Source organism: Ornithodoros turicata, chromosome 3 (assembly GCF_037126465.1).
Source record: "Ornithodoros turicata isolate Travis chromosome 3, ASM3712646v1, whole genome shotgun sequence".
Classification (NCBI taxonomy): Eukaryota; Metazoa; Arthropoda; class Arachnida; order Ixodida; family Argasidae; genus Ornithodoros; species Ornithodoros turicata.
This window is the reverse complement of record NC_088203.1, coordinates 56,847,290-56,874,199: the sequence shown is the minus strand read 5'-3', so window position 1 is coordinate 56,874,199 and position 26,910 is coordinate 56,847,290. Positions and strand designations below refer to the sequence as shown.

Genomic DNA, 26,910 nt, shown 5'->3' with positions numbered 1-26,910 from the left:
AGTATTTCCTCTCCGGGGGGTCATTTGGAGCGTAAACACAGATCACGCGTAGCATCCCTCGCCCATGCACACAGTCCACCACACTTAACCGTCCGCTTTGATCTAGCACATTGTCCACATCCGCCAATCCCGAGCTCTTTCTAACGAGGATAAGGCTTCCAGCACTGTTTCCGATTGCCGCGGACGGAAAACACCAGAAATTGGATTTAAAAAAATTAACCAGTTCCTTTTCGTCAACTGCAGTTGCAACTTTGGTTTCCTGAAGGCAGGCCACATCAACGTTTTCGGAAGATAACAAGTTCGCCACCCAATGCATCCGTCTTCTCGAAAGGAGGCTGACGACGTTTAGTGTTGCAACTTTGATATGACGGTGTCTTGTCATCTTCTTACTTCGTTAAAATGCCCTCATGCACTTCCGATCAAAAAAACCCCGGGTCATCGAGCTGGGATGACCCCGCTTCTTCTAGTGGCAACTGTGTCATAGACTGATGCCCCTGCCTCGATTTCTTGTTCAATGGAGTTTGCCACTTCCCTGATTCGTCCTGCCTTGCGTCTCCCACCTTTTCTTCAGTATCAGTCCCTTTCCTTTTTCCTAGCGGGTCCTCTTCTCGAGACCAGTCCATTCGCTGCGGCTCCTTTCCCTGTCGTTCCTTGTCAGTCTCCTGCGCCTTTTCCACAACTTCATTTTCAGTCTCTCCGCTGTCGGAAATGCCTGCTTTCTGCACTGGCTCTTCATTGTCTTGCATTGTAGCCTCTGTGTCCTGCACATCCATTACCATGTCTGCGTTTGGTTTTTCCACTGCACCCCTTGTCATTGCGGCATAGGTACGGACGCAGTCCTCAGCAATGTGCCCAAAACCTTTACATGTTCTACAGTATTCAGTTCGACATTGACTTCGTATGTGTCCGACCTGCTTGCACCGCAAGCATAAAGGTGCCTTCCCCGGTACAGACACGAGCACCGTCGCTCCCATAATTTTTAGTTGATAAGGGATGCTTTCCGTCGTGCAACCTTCCTTGAGATGCAAGACCACGGAACGTGTCGTCGTTTCTACTCCCTCGAGACCTGGCAGTTTCCATTTTTCTCTCACAACTTCTTTTGCTGTTCCGTACAACGATAAAGTACGCCGCACAACCTCGTCTGGAACATTTGTCGGCAGCCAGTGTAGCTTCAAGGATATCACATTGGAATTCGGGTCGACCACAATGCATCGTCTTCCTTTAACTGTCAACTCACCTGCTTTCCGCAGTTTTTCTTTCTCTTCGTCAGAATGCATGGTGATGATCCAAACATGATTGAATAGATATGATCCAAATCCTGCGATGTCCTTGTTGTTGACGACCCTTCGAAGCGGTTCCACAAAATCCTGCACCTTGTACGGTCGCGCCGACGGGTCGGCATGCAGGAACACCGTATTACGAGAGATATCTCCTTTGGGTAACGTAGGCATGATGATTTTGTAAGTTCCTTGAGACGTGTTAGCCTGTAGTGACGACGATTCAGCCCGGCTAGGCTTAGCCGTTGATGCTGCTCCGCTGGAGCTCATACTCCCACAACCGTACTCAACGAGCGCCGGAAGTAGAATGACAGGCGCTTTAACCACCTAAGCCACGGCGCCTTTTTGTGAAAAAGCAAATTGCAATGCGATGTCGCGGAGCTAAAAACGAGGCCACGCGGTGCGTAGAGAAGAGAATCTACCTGACAATAACACAAAAGACGGGACAGGTAGGCACCACAGGGAGTCGAACCCTCGATCTCCTGTTTACTAGACACGCGCTTTAACCACCTAAGCTTTTTTTTTCTTCTAATTTATTGCTTTAGATATGTACAGTTAAAAGTTATCTTGCATCCTTGCAAGGTCCCCCTATCTCTCGTCTTGTAGCCGTGGCCATGCACGGTCGCTCTTCGACCGCGGCATATCCCGTGTCAAATCCATTCTTCTAAGAAGTTTGTTCCAGTACTGTTGACCGTCTTTCTCGGTTGCACATATCAGTTCAGCGGTCCAGCGCAACTGCCAGAGGAATGTGTTCCAGGGTTTCCTAGGATGAGGTTTGCAGCTAACAAAATCTCTCCGATATGCCCACCAAGCATACACTGCTATCGCCACAATGACGTCCACCGGCGTGTCCTGATTCGCGTTCTCGAATTCCAAAAACTTCAGTTCGTGCCACTCAATGAAGACTTCTCTTTCCAGTACATCCTGTACGAGGCTCCAAAACTGGATTGCAGCTGGGCATTCTAGGAAGGCGTGTTGTAAGGTCTCTCGGTCCAGATAGCAGATGTCACATTTCGAAGACCATGGGATTGAAAAACCTTTCTCTTGCTGCCAGGTCTTAACTGGAAGGGTTTCAGTGTGGAACATGACGAAGGTGTCTTTCACTGCGGTCGATACAGGCATCTTCCTAATCCTTCTGAGAACGTCGCCCTTGAATTTACCGATTGCAAGCTCACGGTATCTTGGAGGCGGAAAGACAAGGTCGATGGTATCCCAGTAGAGTACCTTCTTTTTAACTGTCACCAGATAATCCCAGGAAAAGCGTTTTGTAAAGTAATCTACAGCCTTTCCGATTTCCTTGTAGAATCCGAGCTGTTTTCTGTTCTTCGTGATTGGCCGAGTTGAAACCACCCAGGGTGCTAAGAAGACAGAGCCGTATGTTTGTAGCGCTGCTCTCAGCGTCGGGTTACGTTGGTTCCGAAAATACAGGAACCGTTGTACAAGCAGTTTTACTGCTACGTTGATTAGTCCAAGGCCACCCTTCTGCAGGCAGAGAAAGAGATTAGTCCGCCTCATTCGTTCCATCTTGGAGCGCCATATAAACGTTGCGAATATTCTATGGATTCGGTGCGATGTTGCCTCTTTGCACGGGGAGGCTTGCGCATAATATAGTACAGCTGGATAGACAGAGGTATTGCAGACGTAGCTCTTGTTTACCAGGGATATTGCTCTCCCATTCCACTGTAGAAGAATTCCTTGAAACTTGCCGAGCTTCGCTTTCCAGTGGTCATCGGCGCACTGTGCTTCTGCATAGCTGATTCCCAAATACCGTTTTATCTCTCCTGTCCATGCCGCTCCCAGGAAATCTTGCGGTGCCTGCTCCCATTTGCCAATCCAGCTTCCTTCGGTTTTCTTCATGTTGAGCTTCGCCCCGGAGTTCGCACAAAAGTTGTCAATGTGTTCTATGCATTTGGTCAGTTGACCTTGAGAAGTACATATGATCGCTAAGTCATCCGCATAGCTCATCAGCTTGATTTCACTGCCATGAAGACTGAAGCCTTGTATACTTTTATCGTCTATTATGCTTCTGCACAAAGGTTCCAAGTAGAGGGCGAATAAGATTGGGGATAAAGGACATCCCTGCCTCACCGATCGTCGAACGGGAATCTCTTTAGTTCTCCTGCCGTTGACTATCAATGACGTCGTTATATCCGTGTAACACACCTGAATCCACCGATGCATGTAGAAGCCCACGTTACACTTCCTCAGCAGGCCAAGTAGATAGTTGTGCAACACCCTATCAAAGGCTTGACTAAGATCTGCCTGTAGAACAGCAGCTGGCTCATCCATCGTACTTGCAGCTTCCCAAACAGTTCGCATCAGGTGAAGATTCTTCGCAATCGACCTGCCTTTGATGCCGTACGTTTGATGCTCACCTATGACATCCCCTAGAACGAGACCAAGACGACGAGCCAATATTTTCGCTAAAATCTTGTAGTCCGTTGAAAGGAGACTGATGGAACGGTAATCCTTAACTTCTCGCGGGGCCCCGCTCTCGGTCTTCTTCGGAATTAACACCGTCAGTGCCCGTCGCATCGAAGGTGGCATGAGGCCTCGTTTGTAAATATCCGAGAACACTTGAGACAATATCTCTGCCATATCATTTAAGAACATTTTGTAGATGCTGGGGCCAATGCCGTCCACTCCTGGCGCTTTATTCGATGGCAGCTTTTTGATAGCCCAAATGACTTCATCCACGCAGATCGGTTCTTCTAGTTTATCCCTTTTCTCCTGGCTGATGACGGGAATAGGACGGGCGAAACTATCCAGGTTCTCACCTCCTTTTGTCTCTGGTATGCTAAACAAGTCCGTGTAAGCGTTCATAAATTCCTCTTCTATGGCATGGGGATCAGAAACAACTTTCCCATTGCTCATTATCTCCGTTACTGTCTTATCTTTCGAGCGCTTTCTTTCCAAGCTTAGGAAAACCTTGACAGGCTGTTCTTCATTATCAACGATGGCCTGCCTGCTTCTTATCATCGAGCCACGAATATCATTTTCCATGAGCTTTAGGAGTTCCATCTTGCACTCCTTTATATCCTCACCAAACAGGCCGGGACTTCTTTCCTCCTCTTTTATTAATGTCTTGAGCGTCTCAGCGAGGGCATTCTTCTCCTCCCGTCTGTCTCTGGCATACTCCTGAGAAGCCTTGATAAGGTACTCTTTTAGTCGCTGCTTAAAAGCCTCCCATATACAGGCGTCAATCGGTCCTTGCTCCTTTAGTGCGCTGATCATTTCGCCGACTTCCCTGTTGCATTTTTCCTCTCTCAATATGCTTTCATTCAATTTTCACGGGAGCGTATTTCTGTTTTCTTGCGTCCACCGTTTGGTGGTCTGGACAGCCAGTGTCACAAGCGCGTGGTCTGAAAAAGCAACCGGCGTGATGTGGCTGTAGGCGCAGCTAACTTTGCTCTCCCCGGAGATATAAATTCTATCCAGTCGCGCATGAGACTTGTCTTGCCAGTGCGTGAACTGAATGTCCGAGTTCCCCGTTGCCTCCTTTGCATCTACCAAGTTGTTCACATGGAGGAGTCTGCGAAGTTCAGTTGTGCTACAGTCGTTGATTCTGCATTTTCCTAGCCTGTCGCGTTGCGAAAGGACACAGTTGTAATCGCCGCACAAGAAAATATTGGCCGATGTGCGCAGAAAGGTCTGCAGGTATTCAAAAAATAATTTCCTTTCGGACGTTGAGTTTGGTGCGTATACGGATATAATCCTAATCAGGTTACTCCCAAACAGACAATCAACAGAACTCACTCTCCCTTCCATGTCGTGACCAATGTCAGGGACCACTCTTAGATAGTGCCTTCTTCTGACAAACACCGCTGTGCCATTCCTTCCCTCCCTCGCCTTGGAATGGAACACCTGGAAGCTATTCTTGTAAAACGCTATAAGCTCTTCTTCCTGAGAGTCCGTCTCAATTTTTGTTTCCTGCGCACATAGAATATCAATCCTCTTCTCCCACATCAGCTGAAGCAACCACTGTTTCCGTTTGCGACTGACTAAGCTGACGACATTCAGCGTACCAACAATCAGCTTTTCCTGCATACTTTGTTTAATTTTGAGCTTGTCCCCTATCCCTTGGGTCGTACGGTACCTTTGGTTTGGCTATTTTAGTTCGTTTTCCGGGAATCATTTTCCAGGCATTCCCGCTTTTTGTGTCCGCCGGCGCTGCCGTGGTGTTTTCTGCTTCTGCCTTAGAAACATCTGGTTCTTTTCCTGTTCTATTACCGTTGTTGCCTATGCTCTTCGCGGCGCTTGCAGCCTTATCGCCCTCCGTTACTTGTTTGTGACCCCTATCTTGAGATTGCCCTTGAATCAAATCATTTGGACAGGTACTATCCGACGCATGTTCCCGCATAGCGGGACGGCCTTGCGGCTGACGTTGTGAATCATCCTTTGCTTCTTGTGAAGTGGCAGCAGTTTCTGCAACATCCATGATAAGGTCTTCTAAGTGGTTATCTTCAACTGTTACTTTGGTACGATCAGCGTAGGTTTTGAGACAGCTGTCCTTGTCGTGCCCAAAGCGTCTGCACGCTTCGCATTTTGGTGTCCTGCATTGCCGTCGGATGTGTCCTGTTTGTCGACACCGAAGACACAGTGGGGGTCTTCCCGCAATTGACACAAGCGTGAGGTTCCCCAGAATCCTTAACTGATGCGGGATATTGTCGACACTAACACCGTCTTTCAACCGCATTGTGACCGTGCGTTCTGTAGTTTCAGTGTTCTTAAAGAAATCATCATTCCATACCTCTCTTTTCACCACAATATCGGAGCCAAACGGTGAGAGTGCCATCCTGACTTCCTCGTCCGGCGTATGGAAAGGTATCCAATGAAGCTTTGCGCGAACTTCTTTAGGTGACGTGTCGAGGATCAAACACTTTCGTCCTTTTACAGAGCACTCACCAATTTCCAAAAGTTTCTGTTTTGCCTGAGCTGAACGTGTTGTTAACACCCACACGTGGTTCATTTGGTAGACTCCGAATGATGCAATATCTTCCGGATTCAAAGTTGTTTTCAGCGCTGGCTTGAAGTCCTCTCGTCGGTATGGTCGTTGCAATAAATCCGCGTGAAGAGCGACAGTATACAGTGCGAATTTTCCCCTGGGTAGTGTTGGCAGAACAAGGCGGTAGTCATCCTTCCGCAAAGTATCGTTGAATCCATGGTAATCCCGGCTAGGCCTAGCCGTAGAAGGCACTCCAACGGAGCTCATTTTCAACGTCCTACACCAACGAAAGCCGGAAGTAGAATGCTTTAACCACCTAAGCCACGGCGCCTTTCTGTCGAAAGCAAATTGCAATGGGATGTCGCGGTGCTAAAAACGAGGCCACGCCGTGCATAGACATGAGAATCTACCTTACAATAACACAATCGCACGAAAGATGGGACACGTAGACACCAAAGGTATGCCGAACCCTTGATCTCCTGTTTACTAGACAAGCGCTTTAACCACCTAAGCCACGGCGCATTTCTGTGGAAAGCAAATTGCAATGCGATGTCGCGAAGCTAAAAACGAGGCCACGCCGTGCATAGACAAGAGAATCTACCTGACTATAACACAATCACACAAAAGCTGGAACAGGTAGGCACCGGAGGGAGTCGACCCCTCGATCTCCTGTTTACAAGACAGGCGCTTTAACCACTTAAGCCACGGCGCCTTTTTGAGGAAAAGCAAATTGCAATGCGATTTCGCGGAGCTAAAAACGAGGCCACGCGGTGCGTGGAGAAGAGAATCTACCTGACAATAACACAAAAGATCGGACAGGTAGGCACCGCAGGGAGTCGAACCCTCGATCTCCTGTTTACTAGACAGGCGATTTAACCAAGCCAGCGCGCCGTTCTGTGGAAAGCAAATTGAAATGCGATGTCGCGGAGCTAAAAACGAGGCCACGCGGTGCGTAGAGAAGAGAATCTACCTGACGATAACACAATCACACGAAAGATAGGACAGGTAGACAGCAGAAGGAGTGGAACCCTCGATCTCCTGTTTACTAGACAAGCGTTTTAACCACCTAAGCCACGGCGCCTTTCTGTGGAAAGCAAATTGAAATGCGATGTCGCGGAGCTAAAAACGAGGCCACGCCGTGCGTAGAGAAGAGAATCTACCTGACGATAACACAATCACACGAAAGATAGGACAGGTAGACACCAGAGGGAGTGGAACCCTCGATCTCCTGTTTACTAGACAAGCGCTTTAACCACCTAAGCCACGGCGCCTTTCTGTGGAAAGCAAATTGAAATGCGATGTCGCGGAGCTAAAAACGAGGCCACGCGGTGCGTAGAGAAGAGAATCTACCTGACGATAACACAATCACACGAAAGATAGGACAGGTAGACAGCAGAAGGAGTGGAACCCTCGATCTCCTGTTTACTAGACAAGCGCTTTAACCACCTAAGCCACGGCGCCTTTCTGTGGAAAGCAAATTGAAATGCGATGTCGCGGAGCTAAAAACGAGGCCACGCGGTGCGTAGAGAAAAGAATCTACCTGACGATAACACAATCACACGAAAGATAGGACAGGTAGACAGCAGAAGGAGTGGAACCCTCGATCTCCTGTTTACTAGACAAGCGCTTTAACCACCTAAGCCACGGCGCCTTTCTGTGGAAAACAAATTGAAATGCGATGTCGCGGAGCTAAAAACGAGGCCACGCGGTGCGTAGAGAAGAGAATCTACCTGACGATAACACAATCACACGAAAGGTAGGACAGGTAGACAGCAGAGGGAGTGGAACCCTCGATCTCCTGTTTACTAGACAAGCGCTTTAACCACCTAAGCCACGGCGCCTTTCTGTGGAAAGCAAATTGAAATGCGATGTCGCGGAGCTAAAAACGAGGCCACGCCGTGCTTAGAGAAGAGAATCTACCTGACAATAACACGAAAGATGGTTCAGGTAGGCACCGGAGGGAGTTGAACCCTCGATCTCCTGTTTACTAAACAGGCGCTTTAACCACCTAAGCCACGGCGCCTTTCCGTGGAAAGCGAATTGCAATGCGAATTGCAATGCGATGTCGCGGAGCTAAAAACGATCCCAACCAGGGTTTAGTCAAGAGAATCTACCTGACTATAACACAATCACACAAAAGATGGGACAGGTAGGCACTGGAGGGAGTCGAACCCTCGATCTCCTGTTTACTAGACAGGCGCTTTAACCACCTAAGCCACGGCGCCTTTTTGTGAAAAAGCAAATTGCAATGCGATGTCGCGGAGCTAAAAACGACGCCACGCGGTGCGTAGAGAAGAGAATCTACCTGACGATAACACAATCACACGAAAGATAGGACAGGTAGACACCAGAGGGAGTCGAACCCTCGATCTCCTGTTTACTTGACAAGCGCTTTAACCACCTAAGCCTCGGCGCCTTTCTGTGGAAAGCAAATTGAAATGCGATGTCGCGGAGCTAAAAACGAGGCCACGCCGTGCGTAGACAAGAGAATCTACCTGACAATAACACGAAAGATAGGACAGGTAGACACCAGAGGGAGTCGAACCCTCGATCTCCTGTTTACTAGACAAGTGCTTTAACCACCTAAGCTATGGCGCTTTTTTTCTTTTCCACCTTTATTTTTCAGAGCTTACTACTCGGAGTCACGTCGACTCAATACCTCACAATACACAATACGACATACGACAAAATCACAGAGAGAGAATATGGTGTTTCTCCTCTATACCGGACACGTTAATAACACAATTTCTACAAAACATTCAGCCTTTCGCAGACTGTAGGCAACGCCGTGCGTAGAGAAGAGAATCTACCTGACAATAACACAATCACACGAAAGATGGGACAGGTATACACCAGAGAGAGTCGAACCCTCGATCTCCTGTTTACTAGACAAGCGCTTTAACCACCTAAGCCACGGCGCCTTTTTGAGGAAAAGCAAATTGCAATGCGATGTCGCGGAGCTAAAAACGAGGCCACGCGGTGCGTAGAGAAGAGAATCTACCTGACAATAACACAAAAGATGGGACAGGTAGGCACCGGAGGGTGTCGAACCCTCGATCTCCTGTTTACTAGACAGGCGCTTTAACCACCTAAGCCACGGCGCCATTTTGTGGAAAAGCAAATTGCAATGCGATGTCGCGGAGCGAAAAACGAGGCCACACCGTGCGTAGACAAGAGAATCTACCTGACAATAACACAATCACACGAAAGATAGGACAGGTTGACACCAGAGGAAATCGAATCCTCGATCTCCTGTTTACTAGACAGGCGCTTTAACCACCTAAGCCACGGCGCCTTTTTGTGGAAAAGCAAATTGCAATGCGATGTCGCGGAGCGAAAAACGAGGCCACGCGGTGCGTAGAGAAGAGAATCTACCTGACAATAACACAAAAGATGGGACAGGTAGGCACCGGAGGGAGTCGAACCCTCGATCTCCTGTTTACTAGACAGGTGCTTTAACCACCTAAGCCACGGCGCCTTTTTGTGGAAAAGCAAATTGCAATGCGATGTCGCGGAGCGAAAAACGAGGCCACACCGTGCGTAGACAAGAGAATCTACCTGACAATAACACAATCACACGGAAGATAGGACAGGTTGACACCAGAGGAAATCGAATCCTCGATCTCCTGTTTACTAGACAGGCGCTTTAACCACCTAAGCCACGGCGCCTTTTTGTGGAAAAGCAAATTGCAATGCGATGTCGCAGAGCGAAAAACGAGGCCACGCGGTGCGTAGAGAAGAGAATCTACCTGACAATAACACAAAAGACGGGACAGGTAGGCACCACAGGGAGTCGAGCCCTCGATCTCCTGTTTACTAGACAGGCGCTTTAACCACCTATGCCACGGCGCCGTTCTGTGGAAAGCGAATTGCAATGCGATGTCGCGGAGCTAAAAACGATCCCAACCAGGGTTTAGTCAAGAGAATCTACCCGACTATAACACAATCACACAAAAGATGGGACAGGTAGGCACCGGAGGGAGTCGAACCCTCGATCTCCTGTTTACTAGACAGGCGCTTTAACCACCTATGCCACGGCGCCTTTCTGTGGAAAGCAAATTGCAATGGGATGTCGCGGTGCTAAAAACGAGGCCACGACGTGCATAGACAAGATAATCTACCTGACTATAACACAATCACACAAAAGCTGGGACAGGTAGGCACCGGAGGGAGTCGACCCCTCGATCTCCTGTTTACAAGACAGGCGCTTTAACCACCTAAGCCACGGCGCCTTTTTGAGGAAAAGCAAACTGCAATGCGATTTCGCGGAGCTAAAAACGAGGCCACGCGGTGCGTAGAGAAGAAAATCTACCTGACAATAACACAAAAGACGGGACACGTAAGCACCACAGGGAGTCGAACCCTCGATCTCCTGTTTACTAGACACGCGCTTTAACCACCTAAGCCACGGCGCCTTTCTGTGGAAAGCAAATTGCAATGGGATGTCGCGGTGCTAAAAACGAGGCCACGCCGTGCATAGACAAGAGAATCTACCTGACTATAACACAATCACACAAAAGCTGGGACAGGTAGGCACCGGAGGGAGTCGACCCCTCGATCTCCTCTTTACAAGACAGGCGCTTTAACCACCTAAGCCACGGCGCCTTTTTGAGGAAAAGCAAATTGCAATGCGATGTCGCGGAGCGAAAAACGAGGCCACACCGTGCGTAGACAAGAGAATCTACCTGACAATAACACAATCACACGAAAGATAGGACAGGTTGACACCAGAGGAAATCGAATCCTCGATCTCCTGTTTACTAGACAGGCGCTTTAACCACCTAAGCCACGGCGCCTTTTTCTGGAAAAGCAAATTACAATGCGATGTCGCGGAGCGAAAAACGAGGCCACGCGGTGCGTAGAGAAGAGAATCTACCTGACAATAACACAAAAGATGGGACAGGTAGGCACCGGAGGGAGTCGAACCCTCTATCTCCTGTTTACTAGACAGGCGCTTTAACCACCTAAGCCACGGCGCCTTTTTGTGGAAAAGCAAATTGCAATGCGATGTCGCGGAGCGAAAAGAGGCCACGCGGTGCGTGGAGAAGAGAATCTACCTGACAATGACACAAAAGACGGGACAGGTAGGCACCGGAGGGAGTCGAACCCTCGATCTCCTGTTTACTAGACAGGCGCTTTAACCACCTAAGCCACGGCGCCTTTTTGTGGAAAAGCAAATTGCAATGCGATGTCGCGGAGCGAAAAACGAGGCCACGCGGTGCGTAGAGAAGAGAATCTACCTGACAATAACACAAAAGATGGGATAGGTAGGCACCGGAGGGAGTAGAACCCTCGATCTCCTGTTTACTAGACAGGTGCTTTAACCACCTAAGCCACGGCGCCTTTTTGTGGAAAAGCAAATTGCAATGCGATGTCGCGGAGCGAAAAACGAGGCCACACCGTGCGTAGACAAGAGAATCTACCTGACAATAACACAATCACACGGAAGATAGGACAGGTTGACACCAGAGGAAATCGAATCCTCGATCTCCTGATTACTAGACAGGCGCTTTAACCACCTAAGCCACGGCGCCTTTCTGTGGAAAGCAAATTGCAATGGGATGTCGCGGTGCTAAAAACGAGGCCACGCCGTGCATAGACAAGAGAATCTACCTGACTATAACACAATCACACAAAAGCTGGGACAGGTAGGCACCGGAGGGAGTCGACCCCTCGATCTCCTCTTTACAAGACAGGCGCTTTAACCACCTAAGCCACGGCGCCTTTTTGAGGAAAAGCAAATTGCAATGCGATGTCGCGGAGCGAAAAACGAGGCCACACCGTGCGTAGACAAGAGAATCTACCTGACAATAACACAATCACACGGAAGATAGGACAGGTTGACACCAGAGGAAATCGAATCCTCGATCTCCTGATTACTAGACAGGCGCTTTAACCACCTAAGCCACGGCGCCTTTCTGTGGAAAGCAAATTGCAATGGGATGTCGCGGTGCTAAAAACGAGGCCACGCCGTGCATAGACAAGAGAATCTACCTGACTATAACACAATCACACAAAAGCTGGGACAGGTAGGCACCGGAGGGAGTCGACCCCTCGATCTCCTCTTTACAAGACAGGCGCTTTAACCACCTAAGCCACGGCGCCTTTTTGAGGAAAAGCAAATTGCAATGCGATGTCGCGGAGCGAAAAACGAGGCCACACCGTGCGTAGACAAGAGAATCTACCTGACAATAACACAATCACACGGAAGATAGGACAGGTTGACACCAGAGGAAATCGAATCCTCGATCTCCTGATTACTAGACAGGCGCTTTAACCACCTAAGCCACGGCGCCTTTCTGTGGAAAGCAAATTGCAATGGGATGTCGCGGTGCTAAAAACGAGGCCACGCCGTGCATAGACAAGAGAATCTACCTGACTATAACACAATCACACAAAAGCTGGGACAGGTAGGCACCGGAGGGAGTCGACCCCTCGATCTCCTCTTTACAAGACAGGCGCTTTAACCACCTAAGCCACGGCGCCTTTTTGAGGAAAAGCAAATTGCAATGCGATGTCGCGGAGCGAAAAACGAGGCCACACCGTGCGTAGACAAGAGAATCTACCTGACAATAACACAATCACACGAAAGATAGGACAGGTTGACAGCAGAGGAAATCGAATCCTCGATCTCCTGTTTACTAGACAGGCGCTTTAACCACCTAAGCCACGGCGCCTTTTTCTGGAAAAGCAAATTACAATGCGATGTCGCGGAGCGAAAAACGAGGCCACGCGGTGCGTAGAGAAGAGAATCTACCTGACAATAACACAAAAGATGGGACAGGTAGGCACCGGAGGGAGTCGAACCCTCTATCTCCTGTTTACTAGACAGGCGCTTTAACCACCTAAGCCACGGCGCCTTTTTGTGGAAAAGCAAATTGCAATGCGATGTCGCGGAGCGAAAAGAGGCCACGCGGTGCGTGGAGAAGAGAATCTACCTGACAATGACACAAAAGACGGGACAGGTAGGCACCGGAGGGAGTCGAACCCTCGATCTCCTGTTTACTAGACAGGCGCTTTAACCACCTAAGCCACGGCGCCTTTTTGTGGAAAAGCAAATTGCAATGCGATGTCGCGGAGCGAAAAACGAGGCCACGCGGTGCGTAGAGAAGAGAATCTACCTGACAATAACACAAAAGATGGGATAGGTAGGCACCGGAGGGAGTAGAACCCTCGATCTCCTGTTTACTAGACAGGTGCTTTAACCACCTAAGCCACGGCGCCTTTTTGTGGAAAAGCAAATTGCAATGCGATGTCGCGGAGCGAAAAACGAGGCCACGCGGTGCGTAGAGAAGAGAATCTACCTGACAATAACACAAAAGATGGGATAGGTAGGCACCGGAGGGAGTAGAACCCTCGATCTCCTGTTTACTAGACAGGCGCTTTAACCACCTAAGCCACGGCGCCTTTTTGTGGAAAAGCAAATTGCAATGCGATGTCGCGGAGCGAAAAACGAGGCCACGCGGTGCGTAGAGAAGAGAATCTACCTGACAATAACACAAAAGACGGGACAGGTAGGCACCACAGGGAGTCGAGCCCTCGATCTCCTGTTTACTAGACAGGCGCTTTAACCACCTATGCCACGGCGCCGTTCTGTGGAAAGCGAATTGCAATGCGATGTCGCGGAGCTAAAAACGATCCCAACCAGGGTTTAGTCAAGAGAATCTACCCGACTATAACACAATCACACAAAAGATGGGACAGGTAGGCACCGGAGGGAGTCGAACCCTCGATCTCCTGTTTACTAGACAGGCGCTTTAACCACCTATGCCACGGCGCCTTTTTGTGGAAAAGCAAATTGCAATGCGATGTCGCGGAGCTAAAAACGAGGCCACGCGGTGCGTAGAGAAGAAAATCTACCTGACAATAACACAAAAGACGGGACAGGTAAGCACCACAGGGAGTCGAACCCTCGATCTCCTGTTTACTAGACACGCGCTTTAACCACCTAAGCCACGGCGCCTTTCTGTGGAAAGCAAATTGCAATGGGATGTCGCGGTGCTAAAAACGAGGCCACGCCGTGCATAGACAAGAGAATCTACCTGACTATAACACAATCACACAAAAGCTGGGACAGGTAGGCACCGGAGGGAGTCGACCCCTCGATCTCCTGTTTACAAGACAGGCGCTTTAACCACCTAAGCCACGGCGCCTTTTTGAGGAAAAGCAAATTGCAATGCGATGTCGCGGAGCGAAAAACGAGGCCACACCGTGCGTAGATAACGATAAAGACGATGATAACGATGCCATATAACGATAAAGACGACGAGAAGGTTAGAGGCACGAGGCACGTGCCAGCTTGTAGAACTGTTTTTGGTTGCTTGGGACATTAAAGACTTGCTGTTCGGGCTTGCTTGGTATCGGCGTGTCTTCGGTGGCTAATATAGAACAACTGGCGACGAGGATGGGATCTTCAATTATCGTGTAGATAGAGGCCGACCCAACAGCATGCCAAGAAGTAACATTGCAAGCCGCCTCAGGAAAAGGACTGAACGGACTACAACTGCGCAACAGATAAGTGAGACGCTTCAACATGTCCACACCCCATGCTTCGCAACGTTTAGGAAGCATGTCGGAGTTCAACCCGAAGTGGGACGATATCAAATCGTATTTCGAGCGGTTCGAAAATTTTGTTGACATAAATGAGGTTCCAGGAACAAAGAAGTTGAAGCTCTTCCTGAATGTAGTGGGCGGTCACGCTTATGAGGAGCTCAAGAAAATTCTTGTTCCGGAGAGCCCCATCGACAAAACTTTCGATGAAATACGGAAGTTGCTTGATGCCCACTTCAGTCCCGAATACTCAGTGATCGCAGAGCGTTGTAAATTCAATAGGCGGATCCAACAAGAAGGAGAGAGTGTCAAAGATTTTGTCACCGAGTTAAAGCATCTGGCACGTTACTGCCAATTCAAAGCATTCCTGAATGATGCCCTGAGGGACCGCCTTGTTGCAGGGCTACGCGATCAGGAGACACAGAGGCTCCTCTTTGCAACGGAAAGCCTAACATTTGAGGGCGCATGCAAAATCGCGCTTGAAAAAGAACTCGCTGCACGACAGACGAAGGAATTGCACACCGCAGAGCCCAGATCAGCTGAAATAAACGCGGTGCGCGGAAACGCCAAAGAGAAAAGGCATGTAACTGAAGTAAAAAAAGACAATGCGTCACAGAAAAGGAGCTTCTGTTATCGTTGCGGTAAGGGGCACGACCCCGCGAGGTGCTGGTATCGGAACACGAAATGCGGAACATGTGCGAAGACTGGGCACTTGCGGGCCATGTGTCCGGAAAAGAAAAAGAGCTCGGTACACTACGTTGAAACGTCAGATGCGGATTCTGAGGAATCGCATATCTATCATGTTGTAATGTACGCAACAGGGAAACCGCATGGCTACGAGGTTTCTTTGAACATTGAAGGAACGCCAATTTCAATGCTCGTGGGCACAGGCGCAGCAGTTACCTTAATGCCCGAAAGAATCTACAATGAGCATTTCGCAGGAACCAAGTGCGAGCCAACGCACGCCTCACTAAGGACCTACACCGGTGAACCGCTAAAACTAAAAGGGGAGGCAGTTGTCAACGTGGAACATATGGGTCACAGCGCAGCACTCTTCGTGGTAAAAGACGACGACAAGGCTTTGCCGACGCTACTAGGCCGTGACTGGCTTGAAAAGTTACACCTCGACTGGAGAACTGTTTGCGCTGTCACGGATGACAGCAGAGTGAAGTTACTACAAGACAAGTTTCCTGAAGTTTTCAGCAGCACGCCTAGGGTAATAAGAAACTTCGAGGCCAAAGTTGCCATAAAAGCCGACAGTTCGCCCATGTACTACAAGGCAAGGCCCATTCCCTTCGCGATCAAGGACGCTGTTGCAGAAGAACTGCGCAGATTGGAGAACAACGGCATCGTGAGACGAGTGATGAAGAGTGACTGGGCAACTCCTATCGTAGTGGTTCCCAAGCGTGGAGGCGGACTCAGAATCTGCGGAGACTATAAGGTCACGGTAAATCAAGTTCTCAAGACTGACAGCCGGAGAAGCTGGGCGCCTCTTCCTCAGCGAAGCTGGAGTCAGGCGTTTTCTTATCCCTGTCCATCATGTCTCCGCTGCCAGTTGCTGATCCCGGCTGCTGGATGGGGCTTGGTGAGCTGCCGTGCTGAAACTGCCCTGGCTCCCGTGACGTCGATTCCGCTGTGTCTAGACAAAGATCTAGAGAGCACAGTACGGAGCTGCAAAATCTGTCAAAGTGTTCTTCCGGCAAAGACTGTTGGTCCTTTGCAGCCCTGGTCATACCCGACAAGAGTTTGGCAACGTATACATGTGGACTATGCTCTCAAGGACGGCGTAAATTTGCTGGTGCTGGTCGACGCCTACTCGAAATGGGTTGAGGTTTTCTGTATGAATACGACTACTACGAGCACACTGAAGAGGTTGGACGCCCTTTTTGCATCCTATGGTTACCCTGAAGAATTGGTAACAGACGACGGGCCACAGTTCGCCTCTGAGGAATTTCAAGAGTTCCTGCGACAGCGAGGAATCAGACATACTCGAACACCTCCATACCACGCTGCTTCCAACGGAGCTGCAGAGAGACTGGTAAGGACCACCAAGACTGCGCTCTTCAAGGAAGTTCTGGAAGACAGGATAATGGGAGCGAAGCGTACAGTACAAGAGCGCATCAACGACTTTCTGATGTCCTACCGAAACACGCCAAATTCGGTAACGGCAAAGGCTCCAGCGGAGCTTTTCCTGAAGCGGTTGCCCCGCATTAGGTTGTCTCTCGTGAAGCCGAACTTCGCAAGTGACATGGCAGACCGTCAGAAAAGGAATACTGACCGTCGTAACTGCGAAAGAGGACCGGCAGACCTGTTCAGCGTCAACGACAAGGTGTTCGTGAAGACAACGAGAGGCGAAGCAGAATCATGGCAGGAAGGGATCATCGAACAAGTAGTTAGCACCGCAACATACCTCGTCAGGGTAGGATGTCACGTGAGATTCACACATGCTGATCACCTGCGGAAGCGACGGGCCATGGCACCAAGCACGTTTCGTACTCCAAATCAGGACGTCGCAGGTGCTGCGTCTACCCCTCCGAGTAACGAACCCCAAACGTGGGAAAATGTCGACACAGCGGAATCGACGTCACGGGAGCCAGGGCAGTTTCAGCACGGCAGCTCACCAAGCCCCATCCAGCAGCCGGGATCAGCAACTGGCAGCGGAGACATGATGGACAGGGATAAGAAAACGCCTGACTCCAGCTTCGCTGAGGAAGAGGCACCCAGCTTCTCCGGCTGTCAGTCGTCAACACCAATGCTGCGGAGAAGCACACGTGTTCGCACGGCTCCCGACAGATACCGCCCGGACGATTATACAACAAAGAACTAAGTGAACAAACATATAACAGACTTCGTTTTGTTTAAGGATGAAAGAGTGTTATGTATTGCCATATAACGATAAAGACGACGAGAAGGTTAGAGGCACGAGGCACGTGCCAGCTTGTAGAACTGTTTTTGGTTGCTTGGGACATTAAAGACTTGCTGTTCGGGCTTGCTTGGTATCGGCGTGTCTTCGGTGGCTAATATAGAACAACTACATAACACAGTTGGTTAATAAATTGCACAATCTTGCTGCTGACAGTTAGTTCACACACTTCATTGCATTGTCTCACACTTCTGTGCGGTTCTGCACTTCATAAACCACAGCACTCAAAGTGAGAATGCCCCGCAACCAACTTGATTTTCCGGCGATCCTACCGTGGAGCAATTTAATGCAATTGCTTTCCTTGAGGTCTGGAACGACTTCCTCGTGGCGCCCAGATGACTCGAGAAGGTCCACCGTCCAGATGATGATGGCCACAAAGCGGGACCAGGGTGTACACATATTCTCTTTGCAGTTCGCAAAATCTTGCCGATAGCTCCAGAGGGAGTAAATACCCACTGCTGTGATGATTTCCAGCGCTCCCTTGCGCTGCTGATCTTGCTCTTCTTTAAAGTCCAGGAACTTCATGTGTTCCCATTGGATGTGATTTTCAGCACACATGTTGCTTTTTACTGCACCCCAGAATTGCACGGCGTTCCTACAGTTAAGGAACACGTGGATCAGGGTTTCTTCCTCCATGAAGCAGCTGTCGCATTTCAACGACCACGGGATAAAAAAACCCTTTCCGCTTTTCCATGTCTTGACCGGCAGAGTCTCGGTATGAAACCTTACAAAGCAGTCTTTTACCCAGGTGGGAATAGGAAGACGTGAAATTTTCTTGAAAACGTCTGATTTTTCTCGGTGCAAGAAAGAACTTCTGTAAAGAGGGAGTGGGAACAAAAGGTCGATAACGTCCCAATACAATTTGCGCCTCTTGACCGTGCTCAGATATTCCCACGAGAACCTCTGGGTTAGAAAAAGCACAGCTTCAGCCATGTCTTTATAGAATCGAAGCGCGTTTTGTTTCTTCGGTATGACTGCCGTTGAGACGATCCAGGGCGTCAAGTACGGTGCACCATAGATTGCACTGCTTCTCGAAAATGGTCGTTTTTTTCATCCCTAAATAGGATGAAGCGGTGTATCACTAGTTTCACAGCCACGTTTACCAGCTGGAAACCCCCTCGTTCTTTGGATATGAAGAGGTTGCTGCGCCGCATTTTCTCCATTTGGGAGCGCCACACGAATGTTGCGAAAATGCGATGGATCCTATGTGCCGTCGTTCCATCGCAAACCTTGGCCTGTGCGTGGTACAGGGCTGCTGGGTACAACGAGGTGTTACATATGAGAGATCGGTTAAGAATGGAGACGCACCTCCCATTCCACATTGTTAGTGCTCCCTTTAAACGGTTTATCTTGGTTTCCCATTCCTCTGACACTGTGCGAGTTTGATTGAAAGACACCCCAAGGTATCGATCGATCTGAGATGTCCAACTTGTCCCCTTGTACCTGGCTGGAGTGTCAGTCCACGTGCCAACCCATGCTCCAGTTGTTTTCTTCCAGTTCAACTGCGCTCCTGATGCGTCGCAAAATCTTCGTACTTCGTCTATTGCCGCTTCAATGCCTTCCTTGGTGGAGCACACGAGTGTTACATCGTCGGCATAAGCGAGCAGCTTCACTACCCAGCCTCACTTCGCAGTCCGTGTATTCTATCGTTTGCCTGGATGATGCGGCAAAGTGGTTCGATGTACAGAGCGAACAGGATCGGCGACAGTGGACATCCCTGCCGCACAGACCGACTGACAGGTATCTCTTTACTTCTTCTTCCGTTTATTACCAGAGAAGTTGCTAACTCACGGTAGCAGGTTTGTAACCATCTATCGTAAATTGCCCTAATCCACACCAGTCCATCAAACGGAAAAGGAATGAGTGTGACACTCTGTCAAAGGCTCGGCTTAAGTCAAGTTGCATCACTGCAATGGGAATGCCATACGCTTCCGCTTTTTCACATATCATCCTCATTAGGTGCAGTTGTGTGCTGATGCGTCGCCGTTTCAGTCCGTAACATTGGTGTGGTCCTATAACATGCTGCAGAGCTACTTGCAGTCGTCTCGCCAAGGTTTTCCCCAAAATTTTGTAATCAGTTGACAACAGACTGATTGGCTGAAAGTGGTTTACCTCCGTCGGTTCCGATGTGTTTGACTTCGGAATCAGGACCGTTATGGCTTGTCGCATTGAAGGTGGCAGCAAACCTCTTCTGTAGATGTCCGCGTATACACTCGCGAGGATGTCAGCCAGCCGCTGTCTAAACTTTTTATAGAATGCTGTGCCGATGCCATCCGGGCCAGGAGCTTTATTTCCCGAGAGCTCTCCAATGGCAGTGTCGACGTCATTTGCTGAGATGGGTTGATCTAGATACTCTCTTGCTGCGTCAGAAATTTGGGGCACTTCCTTGAGGAGCGTTTCGTATTTCATCGCTTGAGGGCGGTCTTCATTAAAAAGCTTCTCATATTCAGTAACAAAAAGCTGCTCGATGTCCTTGGGGTCTGTTAAGATGTTTTCTCCGCTTTTTATGCTGTTTATCTGTTTTCTTTTGTGTTGTTTCTTCTCTAACGTGAGATAGACTTTTGACGGCACTTCATCTCGTTCTATCAGACTAGCCCGGCTCCTGATCATTGCTCCTCGGCATCTTGTGTTATGAATATTTTCCAAAATGCTTCTACATTGCTTGATGTCTGCTGAGTATGCTCCAGGGTTTCCTTCCTCGACTCTTATTAAACTTCGCAAGTTCTGCATTGCGGATGACTCTTGAGCTTTCCTCTGTGCACTCTTTTTTTCCGAGTAGCTGATCGCCGCTTGCCTGAACTCAACCTTAAAACCTTCCCAGGAACATGCATCGATTTTCCCGCCTTTCACCAAGGCTTCCAGCATTTCATTCGTTTCTTCCAGAAAAGCTTCCTCTTCCAACGCTTTCGTTTAGCTTCCACGGTAACGGCCTTCCAGTTCTGTTTTGAGCTGTCCGTTTAGTTTCAACGTGTACTTCTACGAAGCCGTGATCCGACAACTGAACCGGGGTCACTCGGTACCCGTATGTACGAAGCTCGTCCGACACATATATTCTGTCCAAACGCGCACGTGCTGCTCCTTGCCAGTGAGTGAACCTTATTGCTTCTCCTTCGCTATCGTCTTGGACGTCCCTTAAGTCGTTATCGTGGAGGAGCGAACGCAATTCCTTTGTGCTTGCATCGTTTATCCGAGATCTCGAATTCCTGTCCTTCGCATTCAGGACACAGTTGAAATCGCCCCCTAAGATAACTTTCGACGGTGTTTTGACGAATTCTCTCAAATAATGAAAAAATTCCTTTCGGGTCGTCACAGAATTCGGAGCATACATCGCAATGATTCGCACCAAATCGTTCCCCAGAATACAGTCCACCATGCTGATCCGGCCCTCTCGATCATGACCAATATCCGGAACCACTTGCAGCCCTTTCCGTCTTTTAATAAATACTGCAGTACCGCCGCTTCCATTCTGCGCAGCAGAGTGAAAAACTTGGTATCTTTGTTTAAAGATTTTCAGTAGTTCCTCCTCCCCTTCCAACGCCAACTTGGTCTCCTGCACCAGACATATATCCGTCCTATTGGTGCACAGCATGTGCAACAGCGCCAGCTTCCTGCGTGTTGATACCAGACTGTTAGCGTTAAAAGTGGCGATTCGTACTTTCATATTGTGTCGTACTTTATTGCGAGGAACCACGATCCCGCGGGTCGTAGGGCACCGTTGGCTTGAAGGTTTTCCTACGCTTGAGGACGATCGTTTTCCACTCTCGAGATTGTGTCGCGGACGAAGCTTGTGTCATTTCATCATTATTTCCTTCAAACATTCCTTCGACCTCGCTCTGAGCTAGCGTTCTTTTATTTGCGTCTTCCCCGCTCCTTTCCATCGCGGTTACCATGTCAGTTTCCTCGTTTTCTGGTAAGCTCTTTTCTTCCTCTCCTCTGCTTTCCACTTCTGCTTTATCAGCGCTCTCCTCCTGGGTTTTCAGGCTATTTTCTGCTTGACAAGACGCTTCTTTGTTGTTTACTTGTGTTGCTTCATCTGTCTCAAGGTCATCCATCAGGTAGTCGTCACTTGGATGTCGTAGTGCACCACGTGTCCTGTCAGCGTACGTTCTTATGCACGCATCACTTTCATGACCAAACCGCCGGCACTCCTTACACTTCGGTGTCCTACACTGTTGTCGCATATACCCAACTCGTCGGCATCTGAGGCACAGAGGGGGTCGGCCAGGGATTGACACCATGATATTATGTCCCATTATTTTAAGCATATGCGGGATGCTTTCCGGCGTTACACCCTCCTTCAGCGTTAACTTGAAGTTCCTAGTTGTGGATTCTATGTCCTTAAAGAAGTCGTCGCTATAAATTTCCCGGTTCACCTTACGGGGCTCGCCATACAGGCAGAAAGCTCTCTTCACCATTTCATCTGGTATGTGGTATGGTAGCCAGTGTACTCTTACGGTTATCATGCGCTGTTGCGCATCGAATATTAGGCACCTCTTACCTTTCACGGTGCACTCTTTTAACTTCACAAGTTTTTCTTTCGCCGCAGCGTCCCGTGTCGTGAGTATCCACACATGATTCATTTGATATGTCCCAAAAGATACTATGTCCTTGGCACTAACATTGTCCTTGAGCACGTCACGGAAGTCTTCCCTGCGATAGGGCCTCACACTGCAGAGGCGGAGAGTTTTCATTTTCCCGGAGGGGGCAAGGGCGCACCGCGAAGTAAGTACTGTGTGTGGGGGGGGGGGGTATGTTTATTAAGAAAAAAAAAAGAAAGGAAAGGTAAGCGAGATGGATGTCGGCTTGTTATTCCAAAAAAAAGTGAAAGGGGGAAGTCAAAAAAAGTAAAGAAAATAAGAAAACAAAAAGAGGGAAAGAAAAGGAAAAGGAAAACGAATAACACAAAACTAAAGCTGAAGAATCACACACTCTGGCAGGATCCTATGATGTACGGAGAACTGGTATAGAAATAAGAGGAAGGAAGAACAGAAAAAACAAAACAAAAGAAGAACAGAGAGAACGTAAACAGTGAACGTGTGCACAACTGAAGGCATTACGCATTTGAAAACTGAGTGCAAAAGCAACAAAATGTATTGAATCCTCGGTGTTTGACCCGAAATGCGCGCAATATAATGAATATGGTCAATGAAATGGAGCAGCGGGAGTTGAACCCGCTCCCAACGGATATGCGTTCCGAAGATCCTACCGTTACACCTCACTGGCAGCTGCTGGTACCTTTTCGACTGCTTCGTTTCATTGATCTGATTGCTTTGGGCGAAATTCATGCTATGTGTTGTGTCATCCTCTGTGTTTCTTCGCCTCACCTTCTAGTGTCATAATGAATGAGTATGGTGTGCGGATACATATTTTCAAATTGCAAGATGCATTTTTGGGTTGGTGCCTCTTCGCTCTTTTGACCCGGGCGCGCCGAGCCCCAAAGGTTGGTGTCAGTCTCTTAGCGGGACTTCCCGGGGGAGGCGGCGCCCCCCCTAGTTCATGTTCCGGGGGGGCAAGGGCCCCCGCCCCCCCCCCCCCCCCCCCCGCAGTCGGCGCCTATGCCTCACAGTAACATCACCGTGGAAAAGTATGGTGTTCTCCGCAAACTCTCCAACAGGCAGGGTGGGCAGGATAACCTGGTATGTGTCGTTCGCTTCCGAATTTGCTTCATCCCGCACTCTAAAAAAAAAAAGGTGTCATACTGACTCCTTTGCGGGGGTAAAACACCCTAACTCCCATGTGCAAAATTATAGTCTTTTTGAGGAGTATCTGCAACTCCGGGAACTATGGAGTAAAATTTACCCCTATAGTGTGGAGTAAAAGTTACTCCCAAACAGATCCCTATTTACTCCAGCATGTCGAGTGTAAAAGCAACTCCACTCATGAGGTTAACGTAACTCCGTTGGGGAGTTATGGTGACACTACATAAGGCGTAAAAAGAATGCCCCTATCCTGGGGTGTGCATTACTCTAGTCAACTTTTCATCTTGAAAAACATAAAAGGAAGTGTTGTAAAACAGTATGTTTAAAAAAACATATATTTATTGTGCCTCTGATACAGAGTAGAAGTTGAACATTACAATGCACATTACTCGCTATGTACATGGAACATAATCATATCTCTAGAAACAACAAGTTAGGCAGTTTAACGGCACCTAAAGCGTTCCCTAACCAATGCAACATACTTCAGGTTGAAGTCTTCGTGATGTTCGAATGCGGTCATTTACTGGACAGGCGCGTCCCCCTCACCGTGATACAGCAGTACTGGAACTTCAATGGGTCTTCTGTGAGCATTTTTGTGAGATATAGATCATTTTTGTCTTAAGCGACACCGCTAAGGGGAGAGAAATGATAGCGATATATTACGAAGTTATGTTACATTCCTTTCTATATGGCCTTCTCAAGTAGTATCAGTCAAGTATGCAATGTAGACCTATTAAACTAAGGAGCAGAGTATTTTTTTTCGTTACTGAAAGTTAGAGAAGAATCAAATCAAACAGAGCACATACACACCAAAATTCAGAACTTGCTTATTTGCAAACATTTTACTTCCTTAAATATAAGGATGGGACAGATAGTAGGATGCACTGTGAAAAACATAAAATGTAAGAATGTGTGTGCCGTCCCAGATTGGCAGAAATCACAGTGTTTGGGATGTGCATATTGGTGTGCGAGCGAATCTCTAGCTTGTTCATCTGTTGCAGCTTTTTTAAAATAGGTATGTGTACGCACTTTGCTGTAATAATAATAATTGGAGGTTTACGTCGCAAGACAACTGAGATCGACTTTGCTGTATACCTATTATAAAGCACATGAAATAAAGTAAGCACTTACACAAGTGAACAGGTAAGATTGATCTCCCTCACCAGATGAGCAAAGACATAAATTACTTCTGCTGTGTAATAATCTGACACATAAATATAGGCAATGAGCGTCCATGCAGTGGCGACATGTGATGCTATTGTGGCGGCGCCGAAGACGATCACACCATCCGTACCACCCGCGCTTCTTCTCGCGCCTTTACCGGTGCGTGCACCACTTCGATTCCTGTCCGGCTCCGGTGAACAGCACCGTTCCCCGGCTGCAGTCTTGTAAATAAACTCAGATGGCTTCCCCTCAAGCTGGTGACCCGAACGCGGACCTTGCCCCTTCTGCTTCGCCGTCAGCGGTACCGGCCTCTTCAGTCAGCCCGGCATTAAGCATCTCGGCTTCCACGCAAGTCCGTCTCCCCCCATTCTGGGCCCATGATCCCCTCCTCTGGTTTGTTCAGGTGGACAATTTCTTCCACATGCGACACATCACATCAGAAACCACCAAGTACCAGCACCTGGTTGAAAGTCTTCCCCCGTCCGCCGCCGCTGAGGTTCGGGACATTCTCCTCACGCCGGCGGCAGACAAACCCTATTCAGTCCTCTGGGACGCTCTCGTTAAACGGCTCATGTCATCCCAGGAGCACCGTTTGCAGCAAGTGCTTTCATCTGAAGAGCTCGGTGATCGTCGCCCCACTCAATTTCTCCGCCATCTGCAGTTCCTTCTTGGCGACAAGGCATCATCTATTGACCCTGCTATCCTCAAGGAACTTTTCCTCCAGAGACTCCCTCCCCATGTACGCGTGTCACTAGCAGCATCGGGCGCCCTGCCCCTCTCAGAGCTAGCAGAACTCGCCGACCGCGTCCTGGACATCGCCCCTCCCACCGTCGCCGCGATGCCCTGCAATACGCAATCTGATGATTCCGAACTCGGCCAGCTGCGCCAGGAAGTTGCGCGCCTCACCGAACTTGTCTCACACCTGTCGCAGCAGCGCTTCCCGAACCGCCGGGCAAGCCCCTCACGGCGCACACCTTCGCCGGCGCGTCGTTTGCAGTCCCCCACGCGCTCCCGCCGCACTTCACCACCGGCCTCCACCTACTGTTGGTACCATTGCACATTCCGCAACCGCGCTCGTCGCTGCCAGCAGCCCTGTACTTGGCCGTCGGGAAACGGCCTGGGCGATCATTAACGGCGGCTAGTGATTCCCACCCCCCTGAGTGCCGTCTCTTTTTCGTCACGGACAAGATTTCCGGCACCCGTTTTCTCGTGGATACTGGTGCCGAAGTCAGTATCATTCCGACGACGCCGTTCTACAAAAGAACTCGGCAGCAAACCTCTCCACTCCGGGCCGTCAACTCATCCTCCATTGCCACGTACGGCCAACGTTCGCTCACCATCGACGTTGGCCTTCGCCGCCGCTTTCAGTGGTTATTTTGGATTGCCACTATCCGTCATGCTACCCTTGGAGCCGATTTCCTCCGCCACTTTGGACTCCTTGTCGACGTCGCCCGCCGCCGACTTGTTGACGCCAATACACACCTTACTGTTCACGGCGTTGCCACCGCATTGCAACCGCTGCACCCCACTTTCGTTCCGGCTCCCGCCACGTCTGTTTCTGAGGCGATACTTCAAGAGTTTCCCGATATCACTCGTCCACCTAACGTCAACAGCCCGGTCAAGCACCATGTCACACATTTCATCACGACAACGGGCCCGCCAGTACACTGCCGCCCACGGCGACTCGCTCCAGAACGCCTTACCATCGCCTGCGCGGAGTTTGAGCATCTCCTACAACTGGGCTTTGTCCGACCTTCGTCAAGTCCATGGTCATCCGCATTACACATGGTCCCTAAAAAGACCGGCGACTGGAGACCATGTGGCGACTACCGCGCGCTCAACAACGTGACAGTTCCTGATCGATATCCCTTGCCGAACATACAAGATTGCACGGCCCATCTGCACGAATGCACTACCTTCAGCAAGGTTGATCTCATCAAAGCATATCATCAGATTCCGGTTGAGCCCTCCGACATCCCAAAAACCGCCATGACCACACCATTTGGTTTATTTGAGTACCTGAGGGTGCCATTTGGTCTGCGAAACGCTGCACAGACATTTCAGAGATTCATTGACGAAGCATTGCGAGACCTTCCTTTCTGCTTTGCGTATCTCGACGACTTGCTCATCGCCAGCGCCGACGAGGAACAGCACATGATGCACCTCCGTCAACTTTTCCGTCGTCTCGACGAGTACGGCATCGTCATAAATCCTGCCAAGTGCCAGTTTGGCGTGTCCGAGCTGGACTTCCTCGGACACCGAGTAACCGCCGCAGGAATTCGTCCCCTCGACGGCAAGGTTGAGGCAGTCCGGAACTTCCCCCAGCCCACCACCAAACGCAAGCTGCGTGAG

The 26,910-nt window shown here is 49.4% G+C and overlaps 2 protein-coding genes and 23 non-coding genes across 25 annotated transcripts; all 25 read right to left on the bottom strand.

The window, feature by feature from the left end:
- Nucleotides 1–4,565: 4,565 nt before the first annotated feature.
- On the bottom strand, nt 4,566–5,324 carry LOC135389505 (uncharacterized). The gene has a single exon (XM_064619546.1). The coding sequence runs from the start codon at nt 5,322–5,324 to the stop codon at nt 4,566–4,568; it is 759 nt and encodes a 252-aa protein (XP_064475616.1).
- A 7-nt stretch (nt 5,325–5,331) lies between these two features.
- LOC135389504 (uncharacterized) lies at nt 5,332–6,489 on the bottom strand. Its single transcript, XM_064619545.1, has one exon. It carries the CDS (start codon nt 6,487–6,489, stop codon nt 5,332–5,334), a length of 1,158 nt encoding a protein of 385 aa, XP_064475615.1.
- A 371-nt stretch (nt 6,490–6,860) lies between these two features.
- On the bottom strand, nt 6,861–6,934 carry Trnat-ugu (transfer RNA threonine (anticodon UGU)). The gene has a single exon. It is a non-coding gene; the product is annotated as a tRNA-Thr (tRNA).
- A 1,237-nt stretch (nt 6,935–8,171) lies between these two features.
- Nucleotides 8,172–8,245, bottom strand: Trnat-agu (transfer RNA threonine (anticodon AGU)). Its single transcript has one exon. It is a non-coding gene; the product is annotated as a tRNA-Thr (tRNA).
- Nucleotides 8,246–8,373: 128 nt separating this feature from the next.
- Trnat-agu (transfer RNA threonine (anticodon AGU)) lies at nt 8,374–8,447 on the bottom strand. Its single transcript has one exon. It is a non-coding gene; the product is annotated as a tRNA-Thr (tRNA).
- A 299-nt stretch (nt 8,448–8,746) lies between these two features.
- Trnat-agu (transfer RNA threonine (anticodon AGU)) lies at nt 8,747–8,820 on the bottom strand. Its single transcript has one exon. It is a non-coding gene; the product is annotated as a tRNA-Thr (tRNA).
- Nucleotides 8,821–9,252: 432 nt separating this feature from the next.
- On the bottom strand, nt 9,253–9,326 carry Trnat-agu (transfer RNA threonine (anticodon AGU)). The gene has a single exon. It is a non-coding gene; the product is annotated as a tRNA-Thr (tRNA).
- A 117-nt stretch (nt 9,327–9,443) lies between these two features.
- Nucleotides 9,444–9,517, bottom strand: Trnat-agu (transfer RNA threonine (anticodon AGU)). The gene has a single exon. It is a non-coding gene; the product is annotated as a tRNA-Thr (tRNA).
- A 109-nt stretch (nt 9,518–9,626) lies between these two features.
- Trnat-agu (transfer RNA threonine (anticodon AGU)) lies at nt 9,627–9,700 on the bottom strand. Its single transcript has one exon. It is a non-coding gene; the product is annotated as a tRNA-Thr (tRNA).
- A 117-nt stretch (nt 9,701–9,817) lies between these two features.
- On the bottom strand, nt 9,818–9,891 carry Trnat-agu (transfer RNA threonine (anticodon AGU)). The gene has a single exon. It is a non-coding gene; the product is annotated as a tRNA-Thr (tRNA).
- A 299-nt stretch (nt 9,892–10,190) lies between these two features.
- On the bottom strand, nt 10,191–10,264 carry Trnat-agu (transfer RNA threonine (anticodon AGU)). The gene has a single exon. It is a non-coding gene; the product is annotated as a tRNA-Thr (tRNA).
- Nucleotides 10,265–10,380: 116 nt separating this feature from the next.
- On the bottom strand, nt 10,381–10,454 carry Trnat-ugu (transfer RNA threonine (anticodon UGU)). Its single transcript has one exon. It is a non-coding gene; the product is annotated as a tRNA-Thr (tRNA).
- A 490-nt stretch (nt 10,455–10,944) lies between these two features.
- Nucleotides 10,945–11,018, bottom strand: Trnat-agu (transfer RNA threonine (anticodon AGU)). The gene has a single exon. It is a non-coding gene; the product is annotated as a tRNA-Thr (tRNA).
- A 109-nt stretch (nt 11,019–11,127) lies between these two features.
- On the bottom strand, nt 11,128–11,201 carry Trnat-agu (transfer RNA threonine (anticodon AGU)). Its single transcript has one exon. It is a non-coding gene; the product is annotated as a tRNA-Thr (tRNA).
- Nucleotides 11,202–11,308: 107 nt separating this feature from the next.
- On the bottom strand, nt 11,309–11,382 carry Trnat-agu (transfer RNA threonine (anticodon AGU)). Its single transcript has one exon. It is a non-coding gene; the product is annotated as a tRNA-Thr (tRNA).
- A 109-nt stretch (nt 11,383–11,491) lies between these two features.
- Trnat-agu (transfer RNA threonine (anticodon AGU)) lies at nt 11,492–11,565 on the bottom strand. The gene has a single exon. It is a non-coding gene; the product is annotated as a tRNA-Thr (tRNA).
- Nucleotides 11,566–11,682: 117 nt separating this feature from the next.
- On the bottom strand, nt 11,683–11,756 carry Trnat-agu (transfer RNA threonine (anticodon AGU)). The gene has a single exon. It is a non-coding gene; the product is annotated as a tRNA-Thr (tRNA).
- A 307-nt stretch (nt 11,757–12,063) lies between these two features.
- Trnat-agu (transfer RNA threonine (anticodon AGU)) lies at nt 12,064–12,137 on the bottom strand. The gene has a single exon. It is a non-coding gene; the product is annotated as a tRNA-Thr (tRNA).
- A 307-nt stretch (nt 12,138–12,444) lies between these two features.
- Trnat-agu (transfer RNA threonine (anticodon AGU)) lies at nt 12,445–12,518 on the bottom strand. The gene has a single exon. It is a non-coding gene; the product is annotated as a tRNA-Thr (tRNA).
- A 490-nt stretch (nt 12,519–13,008) lies between these two features.
- On the bottom strand, nt 13,009–13,082 carry Trnat-agu (transfer RNA threonine (anticodon AGU)). Its single transcript has one exon. It is a non-coding gene; the product is annotated as a tRNA-Thr (tRNA).
- A 107-nt stretch (nt 13,083–13,189) lies between these two features.
- Trnat-agu (transfer RNA threonine (anticodon AGU)) lies at nt 13,190–13,263 on the bottom strand. Its single transcript has one exon. It is a non-coding gene; the product is annotated as a tRNA-Thr (tRNA).
- A 109-nt stretch (nt 13,264–13,372) lies between these two features.
- On the bottom strand, nt 13,373–13,446 carry Trnat-agu (transfer RNA threonine (anticodon AGU)). Its single transcript has one exon. It is a non-coding gene; the product is annotated as a tRNA-Thr (tRNA).
- A 109-nt stretch (nt 13,447–13,555) lies between these two features.
- Nucleotides 13,556–13,629, bottom strand: Trnat-agu (transfer RNA threonine (anticodon AGU)). Its single transcript has one exon. It is a non-coding gene; the product is annotated as a tRNA-Thr (tRNA).
- Nucleotides 13,630–13,928: 299 nt separating this feature from the next.
- Trnat-agu (transfer RNA threonine (anticodon AGU)) lies at nt 13,929–14,002 on the bottom strand. Its single transcript has one exon. It is a non-coding gene; the product is annotated as a tRNA-Thr (tRNA).
- A 299-nt stretch (nt 14,003–14,301) lies between these two features.
- Nucleotides 14,302–14,375, bottom strand: Trnat-ugu (transfer RNA threonine (anticodon UGU)). The gene has a single exon. It is a non-coding gene; the product is annotated as a tRNA-Thr (tRNA).
- Between the last annotated feature and the right edge of the window lie 12,535 nt (nt 14,376–26,910).

What these genes read in the sequence shown, in the direction of transcription:
- LOC135389505 (XM_064619546.1), bottom strand. Translation starts at nt 5,324, where the DNA reads ATGCAGGAAAAGCTGATTGTTGGTACGCTGAATGTCGTCAGCTTAGTC.
- LOC135389504 (XM_064619545.1), bottom strand. Translation starts at nt 6,489, where the DNA reads ATGAGCTCCGTTGGAGTGCCTTCTACGGCTAGGCCTAGCCGGGATTAC.